This window comes from Palaemon carinicauda, chromosome 2 (assembly GCF_036898095.1).
Source record: "Palaemon carinicauda isolate YSFRI2023 chromosome 2, ASM3689809v2, whole genome shotgun sequence".
Classification (NCBI taxonomy): domain Eukaryota; kingdom Metazoa; phylum Arthropoda; class Malacostraca; order Decapoda; family Palaemonidae; genus Palaemon; species Palaemon carinicauda.
Window position 1 is genome coordinate 40,279,571 of NC_090726.1, and position 16,001 is coordinate 40,295,571.

The following is a 16,001-nucleotide window of genomic DNA, read 5'->3' on the forward strand; positions in this document are numbered from 1 at the left end:
TTGAGATTGCTTTAGAAGCAAATAAAAATTTAGAGAGCATAAAAATTGACAATTGTTTGATTTCTGGGGCTCTATATGATAAAGCACCAAGACACCTAGAGGTATATAAAACAGAAGAATGGATGGAAAAAGAAATAGAGCATAGACTTCCAGAAGTAAGAACCCCCAAGCCCCCAACATGGATAATTGCATCTGGGAAGATAGATAATTATAACTATTATAAGATTAGTAAATTTATACAAAAAAAAGTTGGTTTAATATAAAGTAAGGATATTAGCAGATACGGTAAGCAATCTGTTTTAATTAATGCAAAATCAGATACTCAAGCTCACATGCTCTGTGGCATGAAGATTGCAGAAATTGATCCTATTAAGGATATTAAACCACATATGAGCTTCAGCTATGGTAAAGGAGTAGTTTTTGATAAAGATCTATATGAATTTTCAGAACCAGAAATTCTGGACATGTGCCCTGCTAATGTTTGGAAAGTAAGTAAGATCCCTCAAACAAGCATGGTAGTTTTAACATTTGAAACCCCTGTTATACCAGATCATATAATTATTGAGAATGAAAGAGTAAGTGTTCGAGAATATATGCCTAGGCCTTTACAAAACTTTAATGGTTTCAAGTACGGTCACCCTTCCCGGTACTGCAATAATACGAAGATCTGTATTAACTGTTCTTTGTTAGAACATGGCCAATGCAACAGAGATACAACCTGTAAAGATCATCATAAATCAAATGATAAAAGATGTAGAGAATACAAGAAAGAAGAAGCTGCAATCTTGAAAGCAAATGCTGAACATATAAGTGTAGGTTATGCAAAGCATTTACTCAATCGGCAACTTGATTTTGCTCGCGCGGTTAAGATGCCACCAAAAGATTATAATCCACTACCCCTTACTACCACAGGGGGACCAGTGGTAGCACCTGGCCTGTCAGGTGCATCTCCCTTAGTGGCAGTAGCCCAGCCATCTGGGTCAAGTGCTCAGCCTATAAAAGCCAGAGCACAAACCTCCAAAGAGGTCAATATGGTTTCCAACACACCAAAAGTAATGTCACCGATAGGAGCATCTCCCCTAGAGGTAGTAGCCCAGCCTTCCGGGTTAAGTGCTCGACCTGTTGAAGTTCTGGCACAATCCTCCAAGGAAGCCAATGTGGCTTCCACCACCTCAAATGTATTGTCTCAGGCAGAAATCTCTACCTGATTTGATGGAGATTGGAAAACAAGATCTTCCAAAGAGGAAAAGGTCCCCATCATCCTCACCTTCATCTAAATCAGGTAAGTGCCCTACTCCTCATGATCCTAAGGTTGACTTGTATAAAGATACTAGAAAGAAAGAAAAGAAGAGTGGTGGCCTAGTAAAGCCTTCCAACTCCAGGCCTTACATGGCTTCATCTGAAAAGTCCCAAAAGACAAATGAGACAAAGAAAAATAATAACAAAAGATAATGTCTATCATCCAATGGAATTGCAGAGGTCTAAGTACTAGAATTGAGCAAATAAAAACTTTAACCAGGGACTCGGACACTAGGGTAATTTGTCTACAGGAAACTAAGATCAGTGACAAACCATTTAATCCTGGATTCAATCATCATTTTTGTAGATCCCCTCCTTTACAAGCTGCAAGAGCTCAAGGTGGTACAGGTTTTATTATTCACAAATCTGTAAAATTTGAAACAATCCTACTCAATACACCACTAGAGGCATGTGCAGTTAGAACGCATATCGGGAAAAAAATTACTTTATGCTCGCTATATATTGAACCATCTTTAGAACTTTTCCTCTTAGATCATGCTGGTAATCCAGAAGGCTTAGACTTTCTGACCTCCAAGACCTGATCAACCAGCTTCCTGCCCCTTTTATTTTAATGGGTGATTTTAATGCAAAGCATACTTTATAGGGTGGAAATGTGTGCGATAGATGGGGTAATCTTGTTGAAGAATTAATGGACAACAATGATGTAATACTAATGAATGATGGTTCTCCAACTAGGTATGATGTATTCCACAACTCCACATCAGCCATTGATTTGTCAATCTGTTCCTCATCCATTCGATTGGACTACCTTTGGTCAGTAAATGAACACCTACATGGCAGTGACCATTGGCCAATAATGTTGAATTATGTCCATAATCTTCCTTCTCAGTGTCCACCAAAATGGAAGATAGACGAGGCAGACTGGGCAGCTTATGAAAACTGTTCACACACTGATAAAGAGTATGATGAATTTACATCTCCAGTGCATGCCTATCAACATCTTGAAAATATTATTAATGATAATGCTAGCAAGTTTATACCTAAAACATGCGGTTTACCTCATCGCTCTGTAGTTCCTTGGTGGAGTAAAGAATGTGCCAACGCAAGAAAAGTGACCCGAACTTTCTTCAGAAGATACTTGAGAACAAACTATGTAGCAGATAGAATAGCGTACCTCAGAGCCTGTGCCAAACAAAAAAGAACTTTTAAAAAAGCAGAGAGCATCTTGGAAGAAATATATATCTAATATTAATACCAAAACTCCTTCAAAGGAAATATGGGACAAGATTAGAAAACTTCAAGGCAAATTCGTCCCTAAGCCTCTACCAATATCAAGGGGAAATAATAAATATATATGACCCCAAAGATGTAGCAGTTTCTTGCTAAGCACTTTGCCCATGTATCAAGTGCTTACAACTATTCTCCAGCATTTCAACAAATTAGAGCATCAACATCTGCTGTTCCTCCTGCTTCTTCAAATACTGAAGCTTTTAACCTGCCTTTTAGTATGGAGGAGATGCAAAATGCTATCTCTAGCTCTTCTTTAACTGCCCCAGGTGAGGATGGCATCCAGTATGAAATGATATCACATCTTCCAGTGGATACCAAGGAATTTTTATTAGAAACCTTTAATGGTCTATGGGCTTCCCATACATCTCCTGATTCCTGGCATACTTCAATTGTAATTCCAGGCCACAAGTCTGGTAAAGACCCAGAACTGCCATCTAGTTATAGGCCCATATCCTTGACCAGTTGCATATGCAAATTATTAGAGAGAATGATTAACAACAGACTTGTGTGGTATCTTGAATAAAAAAATCTTTTATCTAACAGACAGTTTGGTTTTAGGAAGAACCGAAGTACTCTAGACCCTTTGCTGATGTTATCAAGGGAAATTTCAAATGCATTTTCTAACCAAAACCAGGTGGTGGGTGTCTTTTTTGACCTCGAAAAGGCATAAGACACCACCTGGAGAGGTGGTATTTTAAAGCAATTGGCCTCGTGGGGTATAGGAGTACATATGTTCTCTTTTATTGAAGAATTTTTATCACACCGCTCCATTAAAGTGAGAGTAGGGTCAGAACTATCTTCATCCTACATGCAAGAAGAAGGTGTCCCCCAAGGCAGCATATTTTGTGTGTCCTTGTTTGCTGTTGCTATTAATAGTCTCATTAGTCACATACCTCCTGGCATACAAGGATCACTATTTGTAGATGACTTTGCAATTTATTGTAGTGGATCACCTGCACTACAAGCATGCCAAAATCTTCAAATTGCAATAAATGCTGCTTCCGCATGGGCAAATTCTCGTGGATTCAGTTTTTCTCCTCAGAAGACCAAAGCCATTCTCTTTACTCGTACTCGTAAAAGGGAAGAGATCCCCACCCTTTTCTTAAATGATTGCATTTTGCCATATGAGGATAATGTCAAGTTTCTTGGAGTCATTTTTGACAAGAAAATGACATTTGGTCCCCATGTAAATGACCTATCTATCAGGGTTAAGAAGTCACTGAACATTCTGAAAGTGGTATCACATTTTGATTGGGGTGCTGATAGAACAACTTTGCTTAGAATTTATATATCTTTGTGTCTGAGCAAGTTAGACTATGCATGCCAAATATATGGGTCAGCTACAAAGACTTTACTTGGAAAACTTGATATTGTTCACAATGCTGGGCTTCGCATCTGCACAGGTGCTTACAGAACATCTCCCATTGACAGTCTCTATGTTGATTCTGGCATACCTCCCCTTTCCATTCGCAGAGAGGAGTTGAGTTTGAGGTTTTTAGCTAGGTCCCTTGCTGTGAGAAACAATCCTAACTGTAAATATGTTAGGGCGCCTTTAGATCGGGCTCCTAACAGATCTAGAGTGCCTAAGCCTTTGGAAGTACAGCTGAAAAATGATGCTAGAGAAGTAGGCTTGTTAACAGCACAGATAGCAGAGGTAGGATATCCCGTCTCCTCCTTGGTGTAATCCACCTGTTAAAGTATGTTTTACGACAGGAGGGAAAAATACCTTACCTAGTAGGGTAATGAAAAGTGAGTTTTTAAATCATGCTGCTCAACATCATGGGAAACATGTTTTTACAGATGGCTCCAAATCGGCTGCAGGAGTTGGAAGTGCAGCTGTGGTGGGGGATATTGTTATTAGAAGGAAACTCCCATCCTCTTGTTCAATATTTACTGCTGATCTGTACGCAATAATTCTCGCAGTCCAACATATTTTTAAAAATGGCAACCAAAATAGTTTTTATACAATTTTTACGAATTCCAATAGTGTTTTACTGTCATTAAAACAAATTATGCCAGGCCATCATCTAGTACAAGAGGTGCAGGGCTGGTTAGTACTTCTGCAGTCTAGGAAGAGTATCAGTGTTCACTTCTGTTGGGTCCCTGCCCATGTTGGGGTGGATGGAAATGAACAAGTAGATAAGGCAGCAAAGGAAGCTTCAGGGCTAAGTAATCCATCCCCCTTGAGTATTCCTTACAAAGATCTTAAAAGTGAGATTCATCTTTACTGTAAAAATAAGTGGCAGGCTCGATGGTCTGACCTGACCACCAATACAAAATTGAAACAAATCCACCCATTGGTGGATAAATGGTCATCTTGTAATTCTACATGTAGAAGGGATACCATTATTTTAACTAGGCTGCGTATTGGCCATACACATGCAACGCACAATTATTTAATGAATAGTGGGGAAGGGAGACAGGCCCCTCTTTGTAATACCTGTCAAATGACAATGGATGTTAAACATATTTTAGTTGATTGTCCTGTTTTTAATCTTCAGAGGAGGACACATTTACTCCAGGACAAACCTTTAAGAGATATACTGGGGGAAAACTGTAATACCCTGAACTTGAGAAAATTTATACAAAGTATTGGGTTATATTACGAGCTATAATTGATTTTATTAATTTATTTATTTATTTTACCCTTTTAATCCCTATGTATTTCACATCTAGATTTATTGTATGAGAGTGTTGCAATTTGTATCAAAGGTTAAAATGATACTAAATGGTGTGAGTATACAGATATGATTGAATGATTTTCGTTATATAGCACTGAATGGTCTTTGATGCCCCAGTGCTTGGCTTAATGCCTACATCCTATATTCAATTCAATTCAATTTTCTTTATAACCCCTGCAGTAAAGAAAGCAGCCAGCTCGTACCATCCCTGACTGCCCTGTCCATACAAGACATAAGTTGGATAAGACTACTTGTGTCCGTGTCCTTCATCTCAGTTACTTTTCTGCTTAAGGCTCCCAGTGACCAGTCAAGTAAATTAAATACTTCAAACGCTCTCAACAATCCTTTCAAGGGATGGTCAAACTCCGACATTGACCACCACCCTCTAGTGTTTCTCATGGACAGGCGACGGGAAGAGTCCACCAAGTTTGATAAGTCTCCCTGCGCAGACGAGGGAACTCCCAAACCCAAGACCTCCCCCGTCTCATACCAAACGTTCGACTAAGAAGTTAACTTGGCTGGTGGGAAAGTGAAGCATACCTTGCCCAGAGCTTTTCTTGAATCCATCCATGCTCCCATTAATTTCAATGCTCTCTTAGAAGAGCGGGAAAGCACCATTTTTGTATAAAAGGAAGTCTTAGCTTCCTTGCCTTAAGGCAAACTCAGAAGGGGGAGATAGCGGAGCAACTGGTGTAAAAATAGTCTGGAAATGATTCCGAGAAGACTAACCTTAGGTTTTTTGAAGTCCGCCTAATGTAGAGGTAGCTTCTCCTCCTCTCCCTCCGAGATATCCTCCAATTGTTCCTAGTGAGAGAGAACCTCATCCAGACCTTCTTCTAACAAATTAGAGATTGGAGCTGTACAGGCACATCAGTGGCGATATGGGCGTGCTTGCGTTGTTCCATATCCACATCCAATTGACAGCCACTCGCCTTGCGTTTGCTGTCACGATTGATTTTATAATAGGATGAATCTAGCTGGTGCTGGCGCTCCGCCGCATCCTGGCGCGTCGCGCTCACGCAATTCTCGTGCTACAGCTCGCTTGTCGGGTTGGCGTTCTGCCCATTCATGACTCGAATGGCGTGGGTCACCACGCTGGCGCTTGGCACTTGTCTGGAGTTGTCGCTGACGCTCAGCGCCTTCAGTAATTAGCTTCTGAGCCTCGTCACGCTTCTGCTCAGGCTCCACTTGCGCCTCGCGCCTGCTCTGATCCTGCCGCTTCGCGGCTCGCTCCGCCATTTGGCGAACGTCATCACGCTTTGATTGACAATCAGCTAGATTCTCTTTTAATAGCTGCTGTAAAACAGAGCTCAGCAGAGACAAATCTACCTCGACCAGCAGCTGAACAGTGAAACTGGAGACCGCCTGTGCGATATCACGTTAGTCTCAAAGACAACAGGCCACCTGTGCGACAACGGGTCTATAACCGAAGACTAACACCCAGCCTCACTGCCAACAGCCGGTCAATAAGACTGCCTCATCGACGAGAGCTGTTGTTTCAAACGTAAATACGCAGAACAAAGTTAATTTTGTTTTCAGTTTAGCGCCTGAAAAGCGCATATAATATTTGACAACACTAATCCTCGCTTTATCTATAACGATAATCGATCTGTGGAATGACAGAGAGTACTTCTGTTCGGTCTTAAAAGACTGTAGCGCCCGGCTACCCTCTCGATTCCTTTCGTTGTTCGACTTAACTTCTCCCCTTCTGGGAGCTTGGCAGAGGTCTAAGACTAGGATAACGACAGGTCCGAACAGAAGCACTCACTACTGAATAAAATCACTGCGTAATTTAACACTAAAAATTTCATTCTATTTTTTGTTAAAAGAAAGTTTCATAATCATTTGAAAACCAAAATATATACATTCTCTCCAACGAAATGAACTCTTAGAGAGAGACTTACAATTCTCTCAATCGTTTAAATGGGAATGAAAAATCACTGAATCCCATATAAATGCAGCGAAAAATTAAATATTAAATATTACCTTAATAGGTATATTCATAAAATAAAATAAAACCTTTAAATTAAGGAATTCCAATAAAAGATGAATCATCACTCGTATTCATTAGAACATTTACACTTAATATAAGAACAATCTTAGTATTCCACTAAGGAAACAACGATAAATAGAATCGTGCGCTACATCGATTCGTATAAACATTAAGAGAAATTTAACTTCCCTTAATCTCTAAGGAAAAATACTGACAGGATCAATTAATTTCAAAATAAAATATTCCTTTTATATAGTACAACTGAAAAACTTGAGAAGTAAGAAGAATGTACTATTCATAAAATCTCTACAAAATATTGTAATATTGTAACAATACTGATAACTGCGTAACAACTGAAAGCTAGTTAATCTTTGCAAACAGATTGAAGATTACCTCAAGAAGACTATTAAAAGGATAAAATTTTCTTAGATTAATAATCTTTTAATTAAATTTATAACTTAATATTTCAAAAGAAAGTATCCACTTATAATTCTTTGTAAAAAGCAAGTCGGTCTTATAGCCTACGACATAAGGCTGTGACGTTATCAATGGACGAGATGTTTACCTTTCGTCCTATCCTTTCGTGAGGTTTAAAATAGGTCGAAAAACTTTTTAATCTTACCTTTTAAGTTATAAATACGTGATCACAGTTCAAATAAAACAAAAAACCGACAGCCTAAACTCAAAAAACGTTAATACATCACCAAATAACGTCCAAACAGAGTAAAAAGCGAGGGAGAATATCCAATAGAACCAACCAGCACAGCGCCAGGGAAAATCTGAAGAGGTTGGCTATAGTTCTACCTGTTGTACCGTGAGGGCACTAGTGTACACCTGGCATATCTGCGATAGCCGCACGAGATTTTGAATTTCCTACCGAGGCGTCAGGGACGTTAGCCATTCTTATATAACCAGCGGGTAAGTTTTATATTTAAAAAACAATGAATAATAGAAATCACTATATAAAACAAAAATGAATAGAAATCACTGTATAAAAACAATGAACAATAGAAATCACTGTATAAAACTAAAATGAATAGAAATCACTGTATAAAAACAATGAACAATAGAAATCACTGTATAAAACTAAAATGAATAGAAATCACTGTATAAAAACATAAACAATAGAAATCACTGTATAAAAAGTCCTTCCCCTAGGGGGACTTCACCTGATTGAGTTGAACTTCAAGACACAATAGTATATTAAGTGAATTTAAGATTAAATATCTGGACTCGATACATCGTTTTAAAAACATACATTATACCACATAATCAGGTTGAAGACCTAGAGATGCTAAAATGATTGTTTGTAAAACACTAGCCATTTAACATTAGTACCAACAGATTTAGCTAAATATGTTTTCTGATTGATAATAGTACTATGATCAAGTATTTGTATCACTGCAAAAGCTAAATAGAAATTATAGTTATAAATTATCCGGAAATACAAATTCAAGTAGCATGAAAACATATTCCCAAATATGCTTCGAAGAATGGCAAACTTACAAGAATTGTGGTCAAATCAAATTAGATATTAAGTGACACAACTGAAAATCAAATAACATTTTTCTATAGTCCCAATAAAAAAAGATAATACCAACATTCTTATACCTCGTATAAATACGAAAAAAATTATCATAAGTAGGCTAAAATTTTCAATTGGTGACAAAGAGCGAAATTTAATACTGAGGCTTCTAATAAATTTAGTATGACACAAGACTGAAGATGTGAGGCTTCAAGTAAATTAATATGACACAAGTTAGCAAGAGACAGAGAGGTTGGTCTATTGAAGTTGTGATTAATTAATATTTCAAGTTGCAAATAAATTATAATTTAACTTTACGCTTTGTTCTTTGTAAAAAAATAAAATGTCATATAAAAATTGACACCAGCATTTATGATTGTTAAGACAATCTGTATAATGGCAAAGACAACAACAGATTTTAGGAATTATAGAAAAAAAAATATTAGTTTAGCAGTTGAATTCTAACAGTTAACTTTAACAGAATAGGTAATATCAAGGTACTTAGAGCCTCACTGTATATAGATCTACATAATAATTTTGAAAATTACTAATGTTCCCCCCACCTAAATCCATGGCATGTATATTTTTTTTTTCCATGAAGTCACAGATTCTAATTTCCATTTGAACAGTAGAACAAAAGGATTCTTGTGACTAATTTTGAAAATTACTAATGTTCCCCACACCTAAATCCATGGCATGTATATTTTTTTTTCCATGAAGTCACAGATTCAAATTTCCATTTGAACAGTAGAACAGAAATTTTCTTGTGATTATTTTGTTGTTGATTGCCCGGCTCTAACGGCCAAGCACGGGCTCTTGCAACAATACAGCCCGTAGTCTTGTGATTAATGGACATCGCCATTACATCTGCCGTTTGTCAGGTCAATTTCAAGCAAATGACCAATTATATCCTGAAAAAATATATAATGAATTACTCCTCTTACAATTCAGGAAATATTAGAAGAATTGATAGGCAAACTGAAACATAAGAAAATCACATAAAAGTGCTATTAGTTGAGACAAGAGCAAAAAAAAAAAAATCTTTTCGCTTTTCATAACTAGCGCTTTGCGTTTAAGAGATTTAGTTTATAAATAGAAATGTTTTAAAATGTTATTTTCATTAGTAAAATAAATTTTTGAATATACTTACCCGGTGATCTTATAGCTGTCAGCTCTGCTGCCCGACAGAAAAACCTAAGGACCAAATACGCCAGCGATCGCTATACAGGTGGGGGTGTACATCAACAGCGCCATCTGTCGCGCAGGTACTAAGTACTCCAATGTCAACAAAGAACCAATTTTCTCCTCGGTCCACTGGGTCTCTATTGGGGAGGAAGGGAGGGTCCTTTAATCTATGATCACCGGGTAAGTATATTCAAAAATTTATTTTACTAATGAAAATAACATTTTTCAATATTAAACTTACCCGGTGATCATATAGCTGATTCACACCCAGGGGGGTGGGTAGAGACCAGCAATATATGTTAACATTAAGAGCTAAGTATTTGGTATTTCATTTTATCAGTTATTCAAAATAACAAACATAAAATAAATAAGTACCTGGTAAGGAAGTCGACTTGAACAATTACTCTGCCTTTTTAAGTACGTCTTCCTTACTGAGCCTCGTGATCCTCATAGGATGCTGAGCGACTCCTAGGAGCTGAAGTATGAAGGGTTGCAACCCATACTAAAGGACCTCATCAAAACCTCTAATCTAGGCGCTTCTCAAGAAATGACTTTGACCACCCGCCAAATCAAGTAGGATGCGAAAGGCTTCTTAGCCTTCCGGACAACCCAAAAATAATAATAAACATTTCAAGAGAAAGATTAAAAAAGGTTATGGAATTAGGGAATTGTAGTGGTTGAGCCCTCACCCACTACTGCACTCGTTGCTACGAATGGTCCCAGAGTGTAGCAGTTCTCGTAAAGAGACTGGACATTCTTAAGATAAAAAGACGCGAACACCGATTTGCTTTTCCAATAGGTTGCGTCGAATATACTTTGCAGAGATCTATTTTGTTTAAAGGCCACGGAAGTTGCGACAGCTCTAACTTCGTGTGTCCTTACCTTCAGCAAAGCTTGGTCTTCCTCATTCAGATGGGAATGAGCTTCTCGTATTAACAGTCTGATAAAAAAGGATAAAGCATTCTTTGACATAGGCAAAGATGGATTCTTAACTGAACACCATAAAGCTTCAGACGGGCCTCGTAAAGGTTTTTAAATAGAACTTAAGAGCTCTTACAGGACATAACACTCTTTCTAGTTCATTTCCAACCATACGATAAGTTTGGAATATCGAACGATATTGGTCAAGGCCGAGAAGGCAGCTCGTGTTTGGCTAGAAAACCAAGTTGTAGAACATGTAGCCGTTTCAGGTGAGAATCCGATGTTCTTGCTGAAGGCATGAATCTCACTGACTCTTTTAGCTGTGGCTAAGCATATCAGGAAAAGAGTCTTAAAGGTGAGATCTTTCAGGGAGGCTGATTGTAGCGGTTCGAACCTGTCTGACATAAGGAATCTTAGTACCACGTCTAAATTCCAACCCGGTGTAACCAAACGACGCTCCTTCGTGGTCTCAAAAGACTTAAGGAGGTCCTGTAGATCTTTATTGTTGGAAAGATCTAAGCCTCTGTGACGGAAGACTGATGCCAATATGCTTCTGTAACCCTTGATAGTGGGAGCTGAAAGAGATCGTTCTTTCCTCAGATATAAGAGAAAGTCAGCTATTTGAGTTACAGAGGTACTGGTCGAGGATACGGATACTGACTTGCACCAGTTTTGGAAGATTTCCCACTTCCATTGATAAACTCTAAGGGTGGATGTTCTCCTTGCTCTAGCAATCGCTCTGGTTGCCTCCTTCGAAAAGCCTCCAGTTCTCGAGAGTCTTTCGATAGTCTGAAGGCAGTCAGACGAAGAGCGTGGAGGCCTTGGTGTACCTTCTTTACGCGTGGCTGACGTAGAAGGTCCACCCTTAGGGGAAGTGTACTGGGAACGTCTACTAGCCATCGAAGTACCTCGGTGAGCCATTCTCTCGCGGGCCAGAGGGAAGCAACTAGCGTCAACCTTGTCCCTTCGTGAGAGGCGAACTTCTGCAGTACCTTGTTGACAATCTTGAACGGAGGGAATGCATATAGATCTAGATGTGACCAATCTAGTAGAAAGGCATCTATATGAACTGCTGCTGGGTCCGGGATTGGTGAGCAAAATATTGGGAGCCTCTTGGTCATCGAGGTTGCGAAGAGATCTATGGTTGGCTGGCCCCAGGTGGTCCAAAGTCTCTTGCATACATCCTTGTGGAGGGTCCATTCTGTTGGAATTATTAGTCCCTTCCAACTGAGACAATCTGCCATGACATTCAAGTTGCCTTGGATGAACCTCGTACTAGTGAAATGTCTAGACCTTTTGACCAGGTGAGGAGGTCCCTTGCGATCTCGTACCATGTCAGAGAGTAGGTCCCTCCTTGCTTGGAGATGTACACCAAAGCCGTGGTGTTGTCTGAGTTCACCTCCACCACTTTGCCTTGAAGGAGAGACCTGAAGCTTTTCCAGGTCAGACGTACTGCCAGTAGCTTCTTGCAGTTGAAATGCATTGTCCTTTGACTCGAGTTCCATAATCCCGAGCATTCCCTACCGTCTAATGTCGCACCCCAGCCTACGTCCGATGCGTCCGAGAAGAGAACGTGGTTGGGAGTCTGAACAGTCAGGGGAAGACCCTCTCTAAGGTTGATATAGTCCTTTCACCAAGTCAGACCAGACTTTATCTTTCTGGAAACCGGGATCGAGACCGCTTCTAGCGTCTTGTCCTTTTTCCAGTGAAAAGCTAGATGGTATAGAAGAGGACGGAGGTGTAGTCTTCCTAGTGACACAAATTGATCCACGGATGACAGTGTCCTTACCAGACTCATCCACAGCCTGACTGGGCAGCGTTCCTTCTTCAGCATCTTCTGGATGGATAGCAGGGCTGGGGGGTGATCGTCTTGTTCAGCAACGTCCTCATCAGAGGGTTCCTCATCCGAAACTGATGAGGAAACGGCAACGGAGTGGGCAACGTCTGACTCGCTGAATCCGGTCGCACTGGTGGATGCGTGACGGAGCCGGACGCAATATCATGGTACTGCTGCACAGTCTGTGAACTGTCAACAACCATGGGTGCGCGAGGAAGTACAGCGTCAACCCGAAACTGTGTAGACTGTCTGGGTTGTGCAGTCAACACCATACCGGGTTGCTGAGGTTGACGCACTGCGTCACAACAAGTCACCTCTGCTGGTTGTTGAACGTCTTCCTAGTGAAACACTGAACGTCAACAACCACCTCCGAGCGTCGCTTAATGTCAACGTGCGACTGGCAACCCACACTGGGTTGCATTGGTGGAGGAACCACCTCAACTGGCAGACGCGAGTAGGATACCTCAGCGTCAACAGGGCGCACAACCAACCGGTTGGAAGGTTGTTGGCCAGAAGGTTCTTCTCCGTATTTAAGTCCTCTATCAAGGACACAAGCTTGGACTGCATGTCTTGCAGCAAAGCCCATTTAGGGTCTACGGGAGCAGGTGTGGCAACAGACGGGGTTAGCGACTGAGGCGGAACCATTTACCATCCCTGGAAGCCTTGTTATGTGTGACATAATAGTACAGCAAAACTTCAAAGGCTCGACAAAAGTTGAGAAGTTGACCTGTAAACAACTTGGAGCGTCTCCTGGCTAGGCGCCAGGGCGAGTCTACCAGAATTGAGAAGTCTACCTGGGCAGAGGCATGAACTCCCAAGCCGAGAACTTCTCTCGTGTCCTATCAGACTCTCGCTCTATAATCCAGTTTAAAAGAAGGGAAATCAAAGGCTGTATCCCTAAAACTCCTCCTGGTGCAAAAACCAGTCGCCTAGCCAACGTAACGCTCTCTAGGAGAGCGAGAGAGCACTAGCTTAACAACAACGGCTTCGAAGTAGCTAGGCCTAGTGTAAGTACTGACGTTAGGCGAACGAGGAGCAGCAGTTACAAGATCCGGATGAAGATCCTTAAAAAATCATCATGATTTAATTAATGTCCATAGGAGGCTAAGCAGCTTAAGGCTCCTCTCCAAATGACAGAGTCCTCAAAGGAATATCAGTAGGAGGGAGAACAGCCTTTCTCATCTACAGGAACCTTGTCCGAGAAAAGCTAGGTTATCTCAGTGAGGATCTCACTGGTGCATTAGCAGCAGACCAGAAGGTAACGTTATGTAACTGCTTGACAGTCTGTGAACTGTCAAAAACTGAACTGTCAACCACAACAGGTGCGTGAGGACATACAGCACTGGTGCATTAGTAGCAGACCAGAAGGCAACGTCATGTAACTGCTGGACAGTCTGTGAGCTGGCAACAACCATAGCTGTGTGGGGAAGCCTCTACTCCTGACTGACTAGTCTGCTGCGGGCGAGTAGCGGTAACCACAGTGTTGCGGAGGTTGAAGCACAGCGTCAAAACAAAGCAACTTAACTCCACCCTCCTGTTGTTGTGGTAACTCGCGAACGTCAACGGAGGGTAGCTTGCGTCTGTGAACGTCAACGTGCGGCTGGCAGGGTACACTGCGCATGGGTGGTGGAACTCTCACAGGCGGAGTGCGGGAGCAGGTAGCGTCAGCGTCTACTGTACGCACAACCGTGGTTGGTTGTAGGCTAACGGGTGCAGCGTCAACCTTCTCCGCACGATACTCCTGCATAAAAGATGCTAACTGTGTCTGCATAGACTGTAGCAAAGACCACTTAGGGTCTACAGCAGCAGGTGCGGCAACAGACGGTGTTACTGCCTGTTGCGGTACCGCTTTGCCTCTCTTAGGAGGTGTGCAGTCATCGGAAGACTATGGCGAGTCCGAACTGACCCAGTGGCTACACCTGGGCCGTTGGACTTGCGCGGAAGGGACCGACTTGCGCTTAATAAGCTGCGAGACCTTGGTCCAAGGTTTCTTACAAGAAACCTCTTCCGCAGACGAGAAGTAAATGGGCTCTCTCGTCTTTGTGTGGGTGGGGCGATCTTGGGTAGATACGCCCGAAACCACGGAGGGAAAACGGCTGTTCGTTGATCAAGGCCTGACGAACCCATAAGTCGTTCGACATTACTTCTCCCCGGGGCTTGGGAGCTTGCAAGAGGTCCCGGACTAGGAGAACTACAGGCACGAACAGACGAACCCTCGGACGCAACACTGTAACACTTTGCGCATATCACTTTATCACTTCGATTTTCTGTTTTGCACTTATTTCACTGAAATCGAAACTTTTACTGATTTCTACCTGAAACACGCAATCTTACCCTTCATTAAAAGGTAGTAATTGCGAAAACAGTCGTATAATGCAACAGAAAACATATATAAAGATAAAGAATTCAGTGGCTGGGAAAGAGACTAAACACTAGTTCAAATAAACTACGTTTACAATCTCTCACCGCACATAGCCTGGGGACGAGAATAAAACCCTAGAAACGTTTTACCTTCTTCCCCGTACAGCGACTAGGGAGGAGAGTAACACGAGAACAACGTTACCCGCTTGAACGGAACGTTTTTTTCTCCTCTCTCTCCCTCCGTCTCTATCTCTCTCTCTCTTTCTCTCTTGATTTCGCACCTGAGAGAAGAGCCCAATTATATATCGTCAAAACATGTTATTTGGTTAAAGGAAAAAACTGAAAGGTTTTCCAAATAAAAAGTTCCTTTAATTTAGAATTTAAACCATTTAAGCTAAGAAAGAATGAACGAAACGTCAGAATCGGTTTACTCTTACTGCAAAGTGAAACCGTGATACACTCTCTCTCTATCGTAACGATAGAGCGCATGTTGAACGTCCTGAACGTCAACAACTGCGTAGACTAAAAAACTAAACGTTAGTTCATCTTTGAAAACAGTACGAGATTATCAAAGAAATTCTTTCATAAAACATCATAATTAAATCTATCCAAAACGAGTTCAAGTTTTGAGATTAAGATAAAACCCCTGCATAGCGAAAGCTCAAAACTAGAATAGTGTACTTCACCAAATAGTTGTGAAAACAAATCCAGTTAGTAACAGCGTATTTAGTAGGTCTTGCCAGTGGCACGACAGAGAGAAAATTGGTTCTTTGTTGACATTGGAGTACTTAGTACCTGCGCGACAGATGGCGCTGTTGATGTACACCCCCACCTGTACAGCGATCGCTGGCGTATTTGGTCCTTAGGTTTTTCTGTCGGGCAGCAGAGCTGACAGCTATATGATCACCGGGTAAGTTTAATATTGAAAAATGTGATATAAATGAATAA

The 16,001-nt window shown here is 41.0% G+C and overlaps 1 protein-coding gene across 2 annotated transcripts in view; it reads right to left on the bottom strand.

Annotated features, from left to right (window-relative positions):
* Positions 1 to 9,377: 9,377 nt before the first annotated feature.
* The window catches only part of LOC137616689 (uncharacterized), a 59,007-nt gene continuing 52,383 nt past the window's right edge, over positions 9,378 to 16,001 (bottom strand). The window contains exon 3 of one of the 2 annotated variants that reach the window (XM_068346649.1): positions 9,378 to 9,660. In XM_068346649.1, the coding sequence (XP_068202750.1) occupies positions 9,595 to 9,660 (66 nt within the window). In that variant the 3' untranslated portion in view covers positions 9,378 to 9,594. The remainder of the gene's footprint in view (positions 9,661 to 16,001) is intronic. The other variant, XR_011039485.1, reaches the window with a different exon arrangement.